This window comes from Eubalaena glacialis, chromosome 6 (genome assembly GCF_028564815.1).
Source record: "Eubalaena glacialis isolate mEubGla1 chromosome 6, mEubGla1.1.hap2.+ XY, whole genome shotgun sequence".
Lineage (NCBI taxonomy): Eukaryota > Metazoa > Chordata > Mammalia > Artiodactyla > Balaenidae > Eubalaena > Eubalaena glacialis.
The window spans coordinates 46,453,728-46,470,223 of record NC_083721.1 but is presented as its reverse complement, the minus strand read 5'-3'; the positions used below and the strand labels follow the sequence as shown (position 1 = coordinate 46,470,223).

The following is a 16,496-nucleotide window of genomic DNA, read 5'->3' as shown; positions in this document are numbered from 1 at the left end:
ACTTAAATTATAACCAGATATGAGACCATGTAATCAAATGAGAACAATCCAAACTCAGTAAATTTTGTGCAGATTAAGTTAGCTACATATCACTAATTGTAAATGTATCATTAGGTGTGGTTCATAATCATTCACCAACCTCTCCTCATGAAGTGCCTGGTAGCCTCTTTATAGAATTGGCACGTAAAAGCAAGGCCTCTCAGTCCTTGTCTAGATCCTATTTTTGTGCAATTTTTTCCCTTCTATCTTTAGTCCACATTTCTTGGCTTTCATGCCATCAACAGTTCTTAATGTCCCTTTGCAAAGGCTTGATGTATTTTAGTACAGAGCTTACCAGGAAAATCTGCTACTCCTGTAGTTGCCTTTCAAGCTGCATTGCCCACTCTTGGTGTCTGAACATCTGTTGGTTTTATTATGAGTTACTTGTTCAGTTAGTCTTGGTCCTCTCTCTGTGCAGCCTTTTATCTCTTCTCAAGAATCCCTTTATTTTTGGTAATCGGCCCTCCAAGGGATAGGGCCTTAAATATGGTAGCTCCATAATAAACTGTATTGAATACATGTTGAATGAATAGTCTTAGACTTGATGCAGGACATGCAAAACACTCTTAAGCTGTAGGAAGAAATACTAGAATTTCTGCTTATTATCAGTTGTAAATCCCATCCTTTTATTTACTTTAGTGTATTTTATAGTGTAGACAATACATTCTCATACATTACATGGATAGGTGTTCTAACTAGTGGGCTAAAGTCTCAGTAATTGTTGGCAGAGTAATTTCTCTTGTCTCATCTCTTTCTGGTCTGGTCAGTCTGGCTCCAATGGCCATTCTGCTGTGGTAGGCTCCACCTACCACAGGCTGACCAGTTCAGCACAATAGCCAGTACTGGGGTCACAATGGTCACTCCATCTTTCCAGCCTGTCTTTTAACCAGTTCCTACTGCTCTTTGCTGTGATATGTGCTTTCTATATTGGCAAAGTCATCATAATGGAAAATGTTTATTTATTTTGCCCCTGTATTGATTCGGAAGGGGTAGTTTCAATGACTACTTTCTTGAAGTATACAAAAAAACCCCACCTTTATCTATGATGTCTTCCTGTTTTTAAAACCCTTCACAAGCCTCCCTTCCTCCAAATCCTTTGTGATACAGATAAAAACATTTATTAAATTAATGAGGAAATAGCAATTATACAGCAAGAGAAAGAGTCAAAATCTTTTAAGGTAAAAGATATGTTCCAGGAAAGTTGTATACAGATAAAACTTTAAAAAATGAAATCCTACTTTAAAAAATGTATCAAGAGAGCTTGCTATTTATTTTCATTTTAACATTTTTATAAAGCAAAGAATCAATTTCATATAAATGACCATTCTTCTTCTTTATTTTATTTTACAGGGTTTGCTTGAACTGAGGTATATCTTCACTAGGCAGTACTTTTCTGTCTCATTCCTTTTAACAGGAAATACAAAAAGTACAGTTATAGAAAGTCCTAAAATTTTTACACAAAATTTGAACAGAATGACAATGCTCAATCTGGCATTATCTTGATGACTTTGAGACAGAGTACCTGTGACCTTTTGTTATAATTCTGCTTTGTAATTTAGCCAAGTTATCTTTAATAGGGATTCTCTGTCTTGATTAACAAAACATCTCCATTCAACTAGTTGTTCAATCTAGAAATACTAGTGTCATCTTTCAGTCCTTCTTTTTCCTTATAATTCATATCTAGTTAGTTATTGAGTCTTGTAAATTATACATTCATAACAATTTTCTATTTTCCTTCCTCTTTATTCCAACCACTATTGCTCTAATTAAAGCCATATGACCCTTTTGGTCTATAGCAATAATGCCCTAACTGGTCTTCCTGTTACCAGTCCTCCCGTCCTTCAAGCTTGCCTTCACACTGTTTCAGTAATATTTTCTAAAACATGTATGTATTTTATTATTCCTCTATTTAAATCAATCAATGTCTATCTCTTAATTACTATAGAAAAGCCTTCAAATTTCCTGACGCGCCACCCAACTACCATCACAATTATTCCTAAGAAACCTGGCCCCTCCACTGCTTCTCGTCCCCATTCCAAACTGTCCACATTTGTGTAAACATTCCCATTCACTTCCCCAAATTTCTGTGTCGTTTTCTCTTTCTGTTTCCTCTATCTGGATCTTCCCCCCAACTGTCTGCCTAATGAAGTCTTTTAATATTTGTTCAGCTTATCTTCTTTGTGATGCTTTCTCCAGACCTCTGCTTTTTGGTACTTCCACATTTCTTTTACAGACCTTTGCCACATGATTTAATGCACTGAATAGCAAGGAAGCATGAGTCTGTCTACCCTGTCAAAAGGGAAGCTCTTCGAAGGCAAGAGGTCTGCTATTTTGAGATTTGAATGTCCATGTTCATTATAAAGTCAAGTAATCAGTATATGATATTTTGCACCCCATGATCCTCTGAGCAGTTAGGTATGTCTGAGACTTTTTTAAAAAAGTACTTGGTTACATTATTTACCATTTACTTGGTACCTCAAATTCAGAGACTTATTTCTTAATCAAGACATAATCTTGATGAATTGGGAGATTGGGATTGACGTATATACACTAATATGTATAAAATGGATAACTAATAAGAACCTGCTGTATAAAAAAAATAAATAGAATTCTAAAATTCAAAAAAAAAAGACATAATCTATAACTTTCAAGAAGCACTTTTCGGAGTGTTAGTATGTGGTGACCTAATTTGATGTTTAAGTCTGTAGTCAGATTTAAACTAAGACAGCACTGTTCTAGGCCTCTTAGTCCTTACAATCATATAAGACAGAAGAACATGTCTGGAATCTGGATGTCAAATCTGACAACAAAATCTATACATGCTTCAGGATTTGAGTCACCCTGTCAATTTTATTAGTATCTTAAATTTAGTTATGAGCTTCTCATTTTAAAAAAGCAGTTAAAATATTATTTAATATGAAATTTCAAGTGTATCTATATAGACATACAGCCAAAGAGTCTAGTAGCTACTCCTAAATATATTGTTCATTATCTCCTATCTTATTTTATCCTTTTAGTAGATCATACTTGTTGCAATTTTAATGAACATTTTATTTTATAATATTTTTATAATAATTCTAAATACTGTTCTCCAAGGTTGTAAATAATATGCATAGTAGAAAAATCTTACATGCATTGTTCCATAACTTGAAAAGTCGCTTTAAGTTATACATTTATAAAAATAAAAGAGAAGAAAATAAAATCCTTGAAAAGAAAAAGAAAATAATTATGACATTTTCCAGTTAGAAAATGGATTTGAAAATACTGCTTTTTCTAAAATGAACTATTTATTTTCAGACTTGATAGAATTTTATTTTTATGAAGTTTTTTGATCAAATTAGAAGGTCAGTAGATACTTCTACCTTATATATCAGACTCAGATTAATTTACTCTCTTTAGAACTATTTCATTGTTGGAGAAATTAGTGAAAATATCATCAATACATTAATGTAGAGGATTTTTACAAAGCAAACATAGTAAGGGTATAACATGTTTTATTCATAATATTAAACTTGTATCCATTCTAGAGCAGTTGAATACAGTGAGGTTTCAAAAAACATCTCATAGAAAATGAAATAAAAGATAACTAAATAAAAGATTTGCCTCTTTTGAAATAATGTGTAATGTCAGAATAAGAGAAGAGAATAAAAACATCTTGAATAGTTTTACTGACTCATTTTTCATTGAAGCTGAAATGAGTCAATGGTGAGGGTTCTGTTTTAAAAATAACAGACTAGTATCATTTTACAAATTGTTAGCTTTTTGACAGCTTGAGACTTAACTCCTTGAAACAATAACCAAAGAGATCAGTGGAATGAATTGGTTCATGAGTTAAGTTGAGATCATATTATTGACAGATGATAGTTTGGGTCTCAAGTTTTAGCCTTCTACTCGTGCTCACATTTCCCCCAAGTCCCATTCAAAAGAAGGTTGAGAGTGTATTTATATATCTCCAGAGAAACCTACACTGTTCATTTTTAAGTATGATCAGACGTTCCATAACATTTGCTATGAGAAAAAAATTTTCATTTCCTAACCACTGGTTCTTCACCATCACTGACTTAATTGATTGCACCATTGGCCTGTACAGAACTCCATTTAAAGGAGATAATTATTGAAGCATCAAAAATACTCAGGCAAAGGCAGATTTTTTGTGAGGGCAGTAATGACATGGATCTCAAGCATGATGTTAAAGTCCCCGCAGAGTGGAAAGAAAGGAAACGGTTAAGTGTCAATTCTTTTTTAAACCAGGCACTCAGATAAAACAAATACTTCTCAATTAGATAATGATGTTAAATTGGTAAAATGACAAATGAGAGCAGAAAATTAGAAAACAAAACCAGAATTACTCTAATAACATTAAAAATAAAAGTAAACAAACTATATGGGTAAAGGATGTATAAACTTACAGTTGTTGTATAAGCAGCTTCTGGATCATCTTCCAGCACTCGGGAGAGACCAAAATCAGAAACTTTGCATACTAAGTTGCTGTTGACCAATATATTCCTAGCTGCTAGATCTCGGTGAACATAACCCATATCAGAAAGGTACTTCATTCCTGATGCAATGCCTCGGAGCATACCAACCAACTGGATGACTGTGAAGTGGCCATCATGTTTCTGAAAGAGAATCACAGATATTTACATTGATTTATTTTATTGTAGTGCGTGTGCATGCATGCATGCATGTGTGCCTGTTTGTGTAGGTGTATGTGGTGTATTAAATGAAATTCTTGAATTTATTTTACTGGATCCAATGAATGTAAGTATCAAGTTTGCTGATCATTGACTGTGTTCACAACAAAAGATAAAAATTTGTTGGAGATTTAAAGGAAAGGAAAATCTAGCTTGAAGTGATGAAGGAGGGAAAAGAAAGGAGAGAAGAGAATCAACCAAATTAACTTCCAGAAAAAATGATTTCTAAAACTTTAAGTAACAAAAGGGAACTAAAATCGAGTTAGATAGTAGCAAAGACTTCCAAGAAAAAAGAATTCACTTTCCTACTTTCCGTAGTAGTGAGCTCCCAAGGCAGTAAAACCTAGGATGTGATGAAAGCTGTGTGATTGCTGGAAATATGGTAAAAAATGATCAACGAAAAAGAAAAATTGATTGCATAAATGAGTTTAGGAAAGTTGCAGGAGAATGGAAAAAAAAACCCACATGCAAACAGAAAATAACTAGATTTTCCCAATCTTTCCTTATACAGTTGACTCTGAAACAACACGGGTTTGAACTGTGAAGGTCCACTTATACCTAGAGTTTTTTCAATAAATACACAGTTGGCCTTCCTCATCTGCGGGTTCCACCAGCCGGCGGATAGTGTACAGTACTATGTTTACAGTCCTGGGTTGGTTGTATACGAGGATGTAGAATCTACGGATACACAGGGCTGGCTATGGAACTTGAGCATCTGCGTGTTTCTGTATCTGAGGCAGGTCTTGGAATCAATCCCCCGCGGATACCCAGGGAAAACAATATAGAGCAAATATAAAGAAAGGTGTTGGCAACTGACTGAAACCAGGACTATTTTATTATACTTCCCAGTGGGAAAATTAAAAGAAATATGAATAACAAGCCAAGCACAGCACTGGTATGTAGTAATCAATCCTTTGACTATTTATGCCTCTCACCTTGATTTAAAAAAATATTTTTAACTGAAGTGTAATTGATTTACAATATTGTGTTAGTTTCAGGTGTACAGCATAGTGATTTAGTATTTTTTGCAAATTATACTCCAGTATAAGTTATTACAAGATGATGGGTATACAGTATATCCTTGTTGCTTATCTATTTTATAAATAGTAATCTGTATATATTAATCCCATACCCTTAATTTGTCCCTCGCCCCTACACTCTCCCCATTGGTAACCACAAATTTGTTTTCTAAATAAAAATAATATATTTTTTTAAGAAGTAAAGAAAAATCCAGTTGTCATTCATACAAGATGTGTGTACCAATAAGACCAGATACAAATAGTACAACAGTACAAATGTAGAGAAAATGAATATAAAAATAATTTAAGTTTGAAAAATAATGCATATTGTTCTATTTAGTTATTTGGAGATTGTTGTCATTAATGGGGTTATTGAGAAACATGAGATTATCAAGTTGGTTTTACACATCAGGTAACATTTATTTATGAATGATATTAAAAATTAATATCTATTGAGAGACTAGAGGACTATATTACCTTATACAGTGTGATAGAGGCATACATAAGAGTATCTCAAAATTTGCAAAGTTAAAGCAGTTTTCATGGATATATGATTTAAAACTATAGAGTAGCTTAAACACAGTGATGATTTGACCATATCACAGTGACATGGTCTCCTATACAATGATGATTCATCAGTCAGTTAAATAAATAAACTTATATTACAAACGGAATAAACTTCATCTTACTTTATCAACATACGTCCCTGATAGCTCTCTGATAATATCTCCCAACTCAAGTGCAGAGTAAGGAAAAGAACACTCTCCTAAAAGAAACATTCTACAGCAAGAGTATCCATTTAAGCAGGCTCTTTTGTATAATTAATGTATAAAAGATAACCTAGCAAAGAAAATCTTTGGTGTTATTAGTTCTTTATGTTTCCGATCCATCTTCTTAGACAGTGCACAATTAGATGAAATCTGCCTCTTCTGTCATGTACCCTACTTACCTCTCCTCTATTAGCAATCTCAAAGCCTTTGAAAGCATAAATTCTTTTGGATTAGAAAGGATTACACTAATTTTAAAGAGATGGTTCTTTTACGTATTAGTAAGTGAAGTTGTCTGGTATCACAGTTTTTGTCAAGGCAGAATTTCTGTATAGTAGGAAATGTTAATGGACGCTCTGAACACTAAAGAGTGCCTCAGTTTCCTTATCTGAACAATGAGAATAGTATAATCTAACTCAGAATTGTGGTGAGAACCACATACAAAACACATAGCACAGCCCATCATTTATTTTAATAATAGTCATTATTTAATAAAAACTTATAATCATATGTAGTTTTTGTCATTTTAATATTAATCAGAAAATTCTCCACTCACTTTCCTGAAAAATCAGTTGGCAGCAGAAACTCCTACATTATAAAGAGAAATAGCTACTTAACACCAGTTTGAAATTTAACTTCCTATCTTGTTCTGAGGGTGGCACAAAGCACCAAGTTATTTCTTTAAAAAAAAAAGACTATTTTTTGGAACACTTTTAGGTTCAAAGCAAAATAAAGAGGAAGGTACAGAGATTTCCCATATACCTTCTGCCCCCACACATGCATAGCCTCCCCACACGATTATCAACATCCTTCACTGGAATGGTACATTTGTTACAATTGGTGAATCTGCAATGACAAATCATAATCGCCTGAAGTCCATGGTTTGAACATTAGGATTCATTCTTGGTGTTGTACATTTTATGGGTTTGGACAAATGTATAATAACATGTACTCACCGTTACATTATCACATACTGTTTATGTATAGTATCGTATATCAATAACATAGTATTTTCACTGCTCTAAAAAGCCTCTGTGTTCCACCTGTTTATCACCCCTGCCACCCACCTCCCCTGGCAACCACTTATTTTTTCATGGTCTCATAGTTTTGTCTTTTTCAGAATGTCATATGGTTGGAAGCAGTATGCAGGCTTTTCAGATTGGCTTCTTTCACTTAGTTTAAGATTTAATGCATTTAAGATTCCTCCATGTCTTTTCATGGCTTGAGAGCTCATTATTTTTAGTGGTGAATAATATTCCATTGTCTTTATGTACAGTTTATTTACCCATATACTTACTGAAGGACATCTTGGTTGCTTCTAAGTTTTGGCAATTATAAATAAAGCTGCTGTAAACATCTCTGTTTATAGACTGTTTATAGCAGTTTATATAGCTGCAGGCTTTTATGTGGACATAAGTTTCTGACTCCTTTGGCTAAATATCAAGGAGGGCAATAGCTGGATCGTATGGAAAGAGTATGTTTAGTTTTTGTAAGAAACTGCCTAACTGTCTTCCAATGTGGAAGACAATGTGTACCATTTTGCATTCCCACCAGCAATGAAGGAGAGTTCCTGCTGCTCCACATCCTTACCAACATTTGGTGTTGTCAGTGTTACTGATTTTGGCCATTCTGATAACAACACAGTGGTATCTCATTTTAATTTTCATTTCCCTGATGACATATGACGTGGAGAACCTTCATGTCCTTATTTGCTAACTGTATATCTTCTATTGTGAGGTTTCTGTTAAGGTGTTTGGCCTTTTCTTTTTCTTTCTATTGTCTTTTATTTTCTTTCAGCTTGCTTTTAAAAAAACTGAAGTATGGTTGATTTAAAATATTATATTAGTTTCAGGTATACAATGTAGTAATTCAATATTTTTATAGATTACACATACAAAGTTGTTATAAATATTGACTATGTTTCCTGTGCTGTACATTATACCCTTGTAACTTATTTATTTTATACCTAGTAGTTTGACCCATTTTTTAATTGGGTTGTTGATTTTTAATAGTTTTTGTATATTTTGGATAACAGTCCTTTATCAGATGTGTTTTTTGAAAATAGTTTCCCCAGTCTGTGGCTCCTCATTCTCTTGACATTGTCTTTTACAGAATAGAAGTTTGAAATTTTAATGAAGTCCAGCTTATCAATTATTCCTTTCTGGCATTGTGTCTTTGGTGTTGTATCTAAAAAGTCATTGCCATATCCAATGTTGTCTAGGTTTTCTCCTATGTTATCTTCTAGGAGTTTAATGATTTTGTGATTCACATTTAGATTTGTGATTTATTTTGAGTTAATTTTGTGAAGGGTGTAAGGTTCTGTGTCTAGATTCATTTTTTTTTTTTTTTTTTTGCATATGGATGTCCAGCCGTTCCAGTGCCATTTGTTGAAAAGACTATTTTTTCTCCATGGTATTACTTTTGCTCCTATGTCAAAGACCAGTTGACTATGTTCATCGTAGCCTCTCTATTTTGTTCTATTGATCCATCTGTCTATTCTTACACCTGTACCACACTGTCTTGATTACTATAGCTTTATAATAAGTCTTGAAGTTGAGTTGTGTCAGTCCCCAACTTTGATCTTCTTCAGTACTGTGTTAGCCATTCTGGGTCTTCTGTCTCTAAACTTTAGAATCAGTTGGTTAATATCATAAAATAACTTACTGGGATTTTGATTGGGATTTTATTGGAATTGTAGATCAACTTGGGAAGAACTACATCTTAATAATATTGAGTCTTCCTATCCACGAACATGGAATATTTCTCCATTTATTTAGTTCTTCTTTGATTTCATAACAGTTTTGTAGTTTTCCTCATTTAGATCTTAGACATACTTTGTTAGATTTACACCTAAGTATTTCATTTGTGGGGTGCTAATGTAAATGGTATTGTTTTTAATCTCAAATTCCACTTGCTCGTTACCAGTATGTAAGAAAGCAAGTGACTTTTGTATATTAACCTTGTATCCTACAACCTTGTTATAATTGCTTATTAGTCTAGGCTTTTTGGTCAGTTCTTTCAGATTTTCTACATAGATGACATGTCATCTGCAAATAAAGACTATATTCCAACCCCCCCGCCCCAACTTCTTGTCTTACTGCATTAGGTAGTACTTCCAGTACGATACTGAAAAGAAGTAATGAGAGTGTACATCCTTGCTTGTTCCTGATCTTAGTGGGACAGCTTTAAGTCTTTCACCATTAGTATGACGTTAGCTGCAGGTTTTTTGTTACATAGTCTTTATCAAGTTTAGAACATTCTTCTCTATTCCTACTTTACTGAGAGTTTTTATCATGAGTTGGCATTGGATTGTGTCAAATGCTTTTTCTTCACCTATTCCTCTGATCATGTGATTTTTCTCTTTTAGCCATTTGATATGATGGGTAACAATTGATTTTGGAAAGTTAAACCAGTCTTGCATACTGAGGTAAATCCCACTTGGTTGTGAGGTATAATTCCTTTTTACAATGTTGGCTCTGATTTGCTAAAATTTTGCTCCAAGTTTTTTCTTAATGGCTTTATTGAGATATAATTCACATACCATATAATTTATGCTTTTAAAGTATACAATGTAATCATTTTTAGTGTATTCACAGAGTTGTGTAACCATCACCATAATCAATTTTAGAACTTTTTCATCATTCCCCCCCAAAACCCTACATTAACTAGCAGTTACTCCCCATCTCCCCCAACTCCCTCCACCATTCATAGGCAACTACTAATCAACTTTCTATCAACTACTAATCAACTTTCTATCTCTATCTCTTGCCTATTTTAGGTATTTCATATAAGTGGAATTATACAATATGTGGTCTTTTTTGACTGTCTTCTTTCACTTAGTATAATGTTTCAAGGTTCATTCATGTTGTAGCATGTATCAGTATTTTAGTATTTTTAATGAAGAAAAATATTTTATTAATTTTGTTTATCTATTCATCAGTGACAGACATTAGAGTTACTTCCACTTTTTGGTTATCATGCAAGATATATATATATATATATATATATATATATATATATATATATATATGTTTCTTCTTTTGTTACACTGTTTTTTGTGTGTGTGTGTGTGAGAACTTTTAAGTTCTACTCTCTCAGCAAATTTCAATTATACAATACAGTGTTAGCAACTATAGTCACCATGTTATACAGTATATCCTCAGAACTTATTCATCATATAACTGATAGTTTGTACCCTTTTTACAAACCTTTGCCTATTTTCCCAACTCCCCCCCCAACCCCGCCTGTTGGCAACCAGTTTTCTACTCTCTGTTTCTATGAGTTCAACTTTTTTTTTGATTCCACATGTAAATGATACCATGCAGTATTTATCTTTCTCTGACTTATTTCACTCAGCATAATGTCCCCCAGGCCCATCCACATTGTGCTAAATGGCAGGGCTTTCTTATTTTTTTTAAGGCTGAATAATATTTCATTATATATATTCCAAATTTTCTTAATCCATTCACCCATCAACAGACACAGGTTGTTTTCATACCTTGGCTGTTGTGAATAATGCTGCAGTGAACACGGGAGTAGATATCTCTTCAAGATAATAGTTTAGTTTCCTTATATCCAGAAGTGAGATTGCTGGATTATATGATAGTTCTATTTATAATTTCTTGAGGAATCTCCATACTGTTTTTCATAATGGTAGTACCAATTTACATTCCCACCAACATTGTACAAGGGTTTCCTTTTCTCCACAGCCTTGCCAGCATTTTTACTCTTGTCTTTTAGATAACAGACATCCTTACAGGTGTGAGGTGATATTTCATTGTGGTTTTGATTTGCATTTGCCTTATGATTAGTGATGCTGAGCATCTTTTCATCTACCTGTTGGCCATTTGTATGTCTTCTTTAGAAAAATGTCTATTTAGGTCCTTTGCCCATTTAAAAATTGGATTATTTGTTTTTTCATTATTGAGTTGTATAAATTCCTTGTACATTTTGGATATTAGCCCCTTATTGGATATACGGTTTGCAAATGTTTTCTCCCATTTCATGAGAGAAACCCATATATGCATGGGTTTATTTCTGGGCTCTCTATTCTGTTCCATTGATCTATGTGTTTGTTTTTATGTCAATACCATACTGTTTGATTACTATAGCTCTGTAAATAGTTTAAAATCAGGAGTGTGATGCTTCCAGGTTTGTTCTTCTTTCTGAGGATTGCATTGGCTATTTGGGGTCTGTTTACAGTTTTCAGTGTAAGATCTTTCACCTCCTTGGGTAAATTTACTTCTAAGTATTTTCTTCTTTTTTGATAAAACTGTAAATGGGTTTTCTTCATTTCTCTTTCTGATAGTCATTGTTAGTGTATAGAGATGAAACTGATTTCTGTATACTGAGTTTGTGTCCTGCAACTTTATTGAATTCATTTATTAGTTCTAAAAGTTTTTCTTTGGTGGAGTCTTTAGGGTTTGGTATATATAATATCACGTTATCTGCAAATACAGACAGTTTTCTTTTTTCCTTCCAATTTGGATGCCTTTTACTTTTTTAATTTCTTGCCTAATTGCTCTGGCTAGGACTCCAATACTATGTTGAATAAAAGTGGCAAGAGTGGGCATCCTTGTCTTGTTCCTGATCTTAGAGGAAAAGCTTTCAGCTTTTCACTCTTGAGTATGATGTTAGCTGTGGGTTTGTCATATATGACCTTTATTATGTTGAGGTTCATCCCCTTTATTCTCATTTTGTTTAGCTTTTTTTAATAATAAATGATATAGAATTTTGTCAAATGCTTTTTCTGCATCTATTGAGATGATCATATGATTTTTATCCTTCATTTTGTTAATGTGGTGTATCACATTGATTGAATTGTGGATGTTGATCATCCTTGCATACCAGGCGTAAATCCCACTTGATCATGTGTATGATCCTTTTGATATACTGTTGAGTTCAGTTTTCTAATTTTTTGTTGAGGATTTTTGCATCTATGTTCATCAGGGATATTGGCCTGTAGTTTTTTTGTTTGTTTGTTTTTTGTTTTACCTCCTGTAGTGTCCTTGGATGGCTTTGTTATTAGGGTAATGCTGGCCTTATAGAATGAGTTTGGGAGTGCTCCCTCTTTTTCTATTTTATGCAAGTTATTTTAAAATTATTTTAACTATCCTTATCACCAACATTTGAAGAGATGTGAATTAATTGCTTTCATATCAGCAACATAGCAATCATGGTTCTAATAATGACACATGGCACCATGAAAAAATGAGATTTTGGTGTCTGAAAAGAATATAAACTACTTTCTCCATTTTCTATGACGGGTATATACAATGTAGTATATTTATTTCTAATTCACATGGCCAAGACCTTTTTCATGGGTCCATAAGGTCAAAACTATTTTTTATAAGAGAACTAAGACATGCATCTGCCTTTTTTTCACTTTGTTGATATTTTCACTAGTGGTACAAAACTCTGGTGGGTAAAAGTTCAGGAGTCTTAACACAAATCAAGGTAATAGCACCAAATTAACCTATACTAGTATTCTCATATTCTTCTCTGCTACATGAACAACAAGAACAAAAATAGTCTTATATAAGAATGTACTTGGTGAAGCAGTAAAACTCATTGATTTTGTTAAATGTTGATCCTTGATTATACATTCTCAGGATGAACATCTGTGGGGCATAGAAGAAAACAGGATTGGGCAGAAACAGAAGTTAAAGAATAGTAGAGCATTCACAACATAGGTCTTGGAATATCCCATGGAATGTTCTGGATCTGGAGTAACTCTTCAGAGTTGGTCTAAATTGAGGAAAAGGGTCTGGTCCCTTATATTCCCACATCAATTAATTATTGGAGGCAGGCTACCCCTGTAAAGGTGTCATGGCTTTGGGTGAGATGGCTTTTTCTAGCCAAAACCATTTTCCAGAAAGGGGCTCAGCTAAGAACTATCAGCTTCCAAATTTCCGGAGACCATAGGAATAAGGGAGTTGACCCTAAGAGTTCTCCCCAATAAAGTTCCTTCATGCAAATATTCTTTTAAGAATCTGCTTCCCAGGGAACCCAACCTGTGACAATTTATCTATCTATCTATCTATCTATCTGCTGTTCATAAAATGTGTGCTTGATTAAAGAGAATCTCCCAAAATAGTTGTATATTCTTTTGGGAACTCATAAACCTCAATTGTTGCCACAGTCTTATAGGGAAAAAATATCTAACATTCCTTAAACACTATACACCAATCGCAGTTATAAGCTCATTAGAGGTATTATCTCATTTAATCCTTGAAACAACTCTGCTATAAGGGTAGTTACTGTCTACATCTTATAGATGGTCAAACTTAAGGAGAAACAGATTTAATAACCTAGTAGATAGTGAAGTCAGGATTTGAATCCAGGTAGTCTAATTCCAGAGCTTGTATTACTAATTGGAGTTACCTGGAAAATTGTTGGTCCCAAGTGTGCCATAATGACCCAGTCTGGGCTAGTTTAGGCAGCGTAATTTAGCTTAATAAAGCAAGGTATGAAAGAGCTCTTAGACCATTAAACCAAAATAAACAAAGAACAATCCACATAAACCAACAAATGAGGATCTATTTATCCATGACTGGCTGAAAGGAATAACCCCGCTTATTCATACATGAGGTATGGCAAAAATCTGTTTCTCTACAAGTGATGCAACTCTCTCTTTCAAACAAAATCTATATTCCTTTTTCTAGTCCTTGTCAACATAAGCCTCCTCAAGTGTAGTTTAGGATATGTTGGTTTTCTTGAATATGGTGGATGGTTAATAGATAGTGACTGAATTAAATAACCTTTGATACTATCTTGTAGTGCACTGGTTGCTATTACTACATTATTCCTATTGCCTTGTATAAAAAAGAATGTTTTCTTTTTTTTTAAGGTGGGATGCTGGTTTTCTTCCTTTTATGTAGCCGTTCTATCACAGCATCCACTATACTGCCATGCCTTGTGTCAGCACTCAGTAAATATTAATTCAAGTTGAATTGAATTGTTTATGAGGGGAGGAGAAAAATGTGAGAGTGCTGAGATTTAATATCTTTGGGCTGCCTTCTAGAGATTAATCAAAAAGAAACTATGAATTTTTTAATGACATACGGTTTTTTCCCAGGAAGGCAGATTCAAATAAAAGAGAGCGAATGTGGCATATTTACACACTGCATCTCAGAGCTTAGTAGCTGGAATTCAGTTTGTCTTCATTCTTCTTTTTCTTTGCTTTCTCAGACCGACTGTTAAGAAACATGGAGCTTAACCTCTAAGTGACAGAGAGGGTGAGCCTGATTGGAAGGTGGTTTCTGAAAGCTGCACATAATAATATCAGCTACTTCTGACAACTGCAGAGCTCCACACAACCTCCTCTCAGGCCCTGGAGCACAACATCTCCCAGATCTGAGCAGTCACTGGCATGTCACATTGTCTCCACAGTAATGAAAGCTCTGGACGATGGTTTTCAAAACCCTACCTTGTGGGTTGTGCCCCACAGACACTTTAAGCCTCTCAGTGTCCATTCATCCTAGGGTGAGCTCAAGTACGTAGTCTGTGCTTAGTGCAAATGTGCTATGTTGTCCTGAAGTCATCATATTATTGTCTAACAACGTTTTTTTTTTTATTTTTAAGGATTTATTTACTATTTATTTATTTAATTTATTTTTGGCTGTGTCAGGTCTTAGTTGTGGCTCACAGTCTCTTTGTTGCAGCGCGCGGGCTTCTCTCTAGTTGTGGCGTGCGGGTTTTTTCTTCTCTAGTTGTGGCACGCAGGCTCCAGGGTGCATGGGCTCTGTAGTTGTGGTGCGTGGGCTCCACAGCGTGTGGGCTCTGTAGTTTGCGGCACACAGGCTCTCTAGTTGAGGCTCGCGAGCTCAGTAGTTGTGGCGCGCGGGCTCAGTTGCCCCACGGCATGTGGGATCTTAGTTCCCTGACCAGGGACCACATCTGCGTCCCCTGCATTGGAAGGTGGATTCTTTACCACTGGACCGCCAGGGAAGTCCCACAACGTTTTTTTTAAAAAAACAAATATAGTCAATGTTTTGAAAATACAAATATCACCCTGTCAATCATTTGCTTAAAATCCTTCAAAGACCTTCAAAGACAGAATAAAGTATAGTATTCAATACAAAGACTTGACCTTTGCTGAAAGAATGAACTTGGGGTTTCAGCAAGGACCTCCAGAAGATGTGATGCTTATCATGAAAAACTTAGGTGGCAAAAGACTAGAAGGGCATTCCTGGAAGAGGGAACCGCAAAAGCAAAGCATATTAGACAATAAATAACATGTTGTAGGGGTGAATTAAACACCAAAAAATTGAATCAGAATAGGATGTGAGACCAGAGAGAAAAGGGTGGAATGGTGGTTGCCAGGGGCTGCGGGGGAGGGGGGATACGGGGAGTTACTCATCAATGGGCATAAAGTTTTAGTTAAGCAAGATGAATAAGCTCTAGAGAGCTGCTGTACAACACTGTACCTATAGTGAACAATACTATATTGTACACTTAAAAATTTGTCAAGAGAGTAGATCTCACGTCAAGTATAATTACCAGAATAAAGTAAAATGAAAAAAAAATTTATTTGGATTCACAAGTTCATGTAAAAAATGCAAACTCATCTAGGGGAATTAAAATAGTATTTGTGAATCACATATTAGTATGAATTAGTCTAACTTTATATGCAGCTGAGATCTGTGGCAATGAGAGAATGGCAGCTTAGATTAGGGTGGAGTGAAGGTCCAGGTTACAGGTGATTCTATGAAGTGGAAACAGGCCTACCCTGGGGATGAGAGGAGAAGCCTGGGGAAGGTGTGTTACCACATGGAATTAAAAACAATAAAAGTTGAATATCTGAGGACCTGGGAAGAGGATATGAAGAAAGGGGTAGATGCCACAGAAAAATGGCATTTAAAATTTTTTTGCCCAAGACAAGGCATGTAGAGGGGGAGGAAAACACACTCTTTCTTTTTTTGAAGGAAACTACAGGCCCCCTTCCATATTGAAAGTTACATCCTTTAGCTGTAGTC

General features: G+C 34.7%; 1 protein-coding gene across 1 annotated transcript in view; it reads right to left on the bottom strand.

Moving 5' to 3' along the window:
• EPHA6 (EPH receptor A6) overlaps positions 1–16,496 on the bottom strand; it is an 846,791-nt gene that overhangs the window by 104,837 nt on the left and 725,458 nt on the right. The window contains exon 15 of the mRNA XM_061194037.1: positions 4,449–4,658. Coding sequence (XP_061050020.1) covers positions 4,449–4,658 — 210 coding nt within the window. The remainder of the gene's footprint in view (positions 1–4,448; positions 4,659–16,496) is intronic.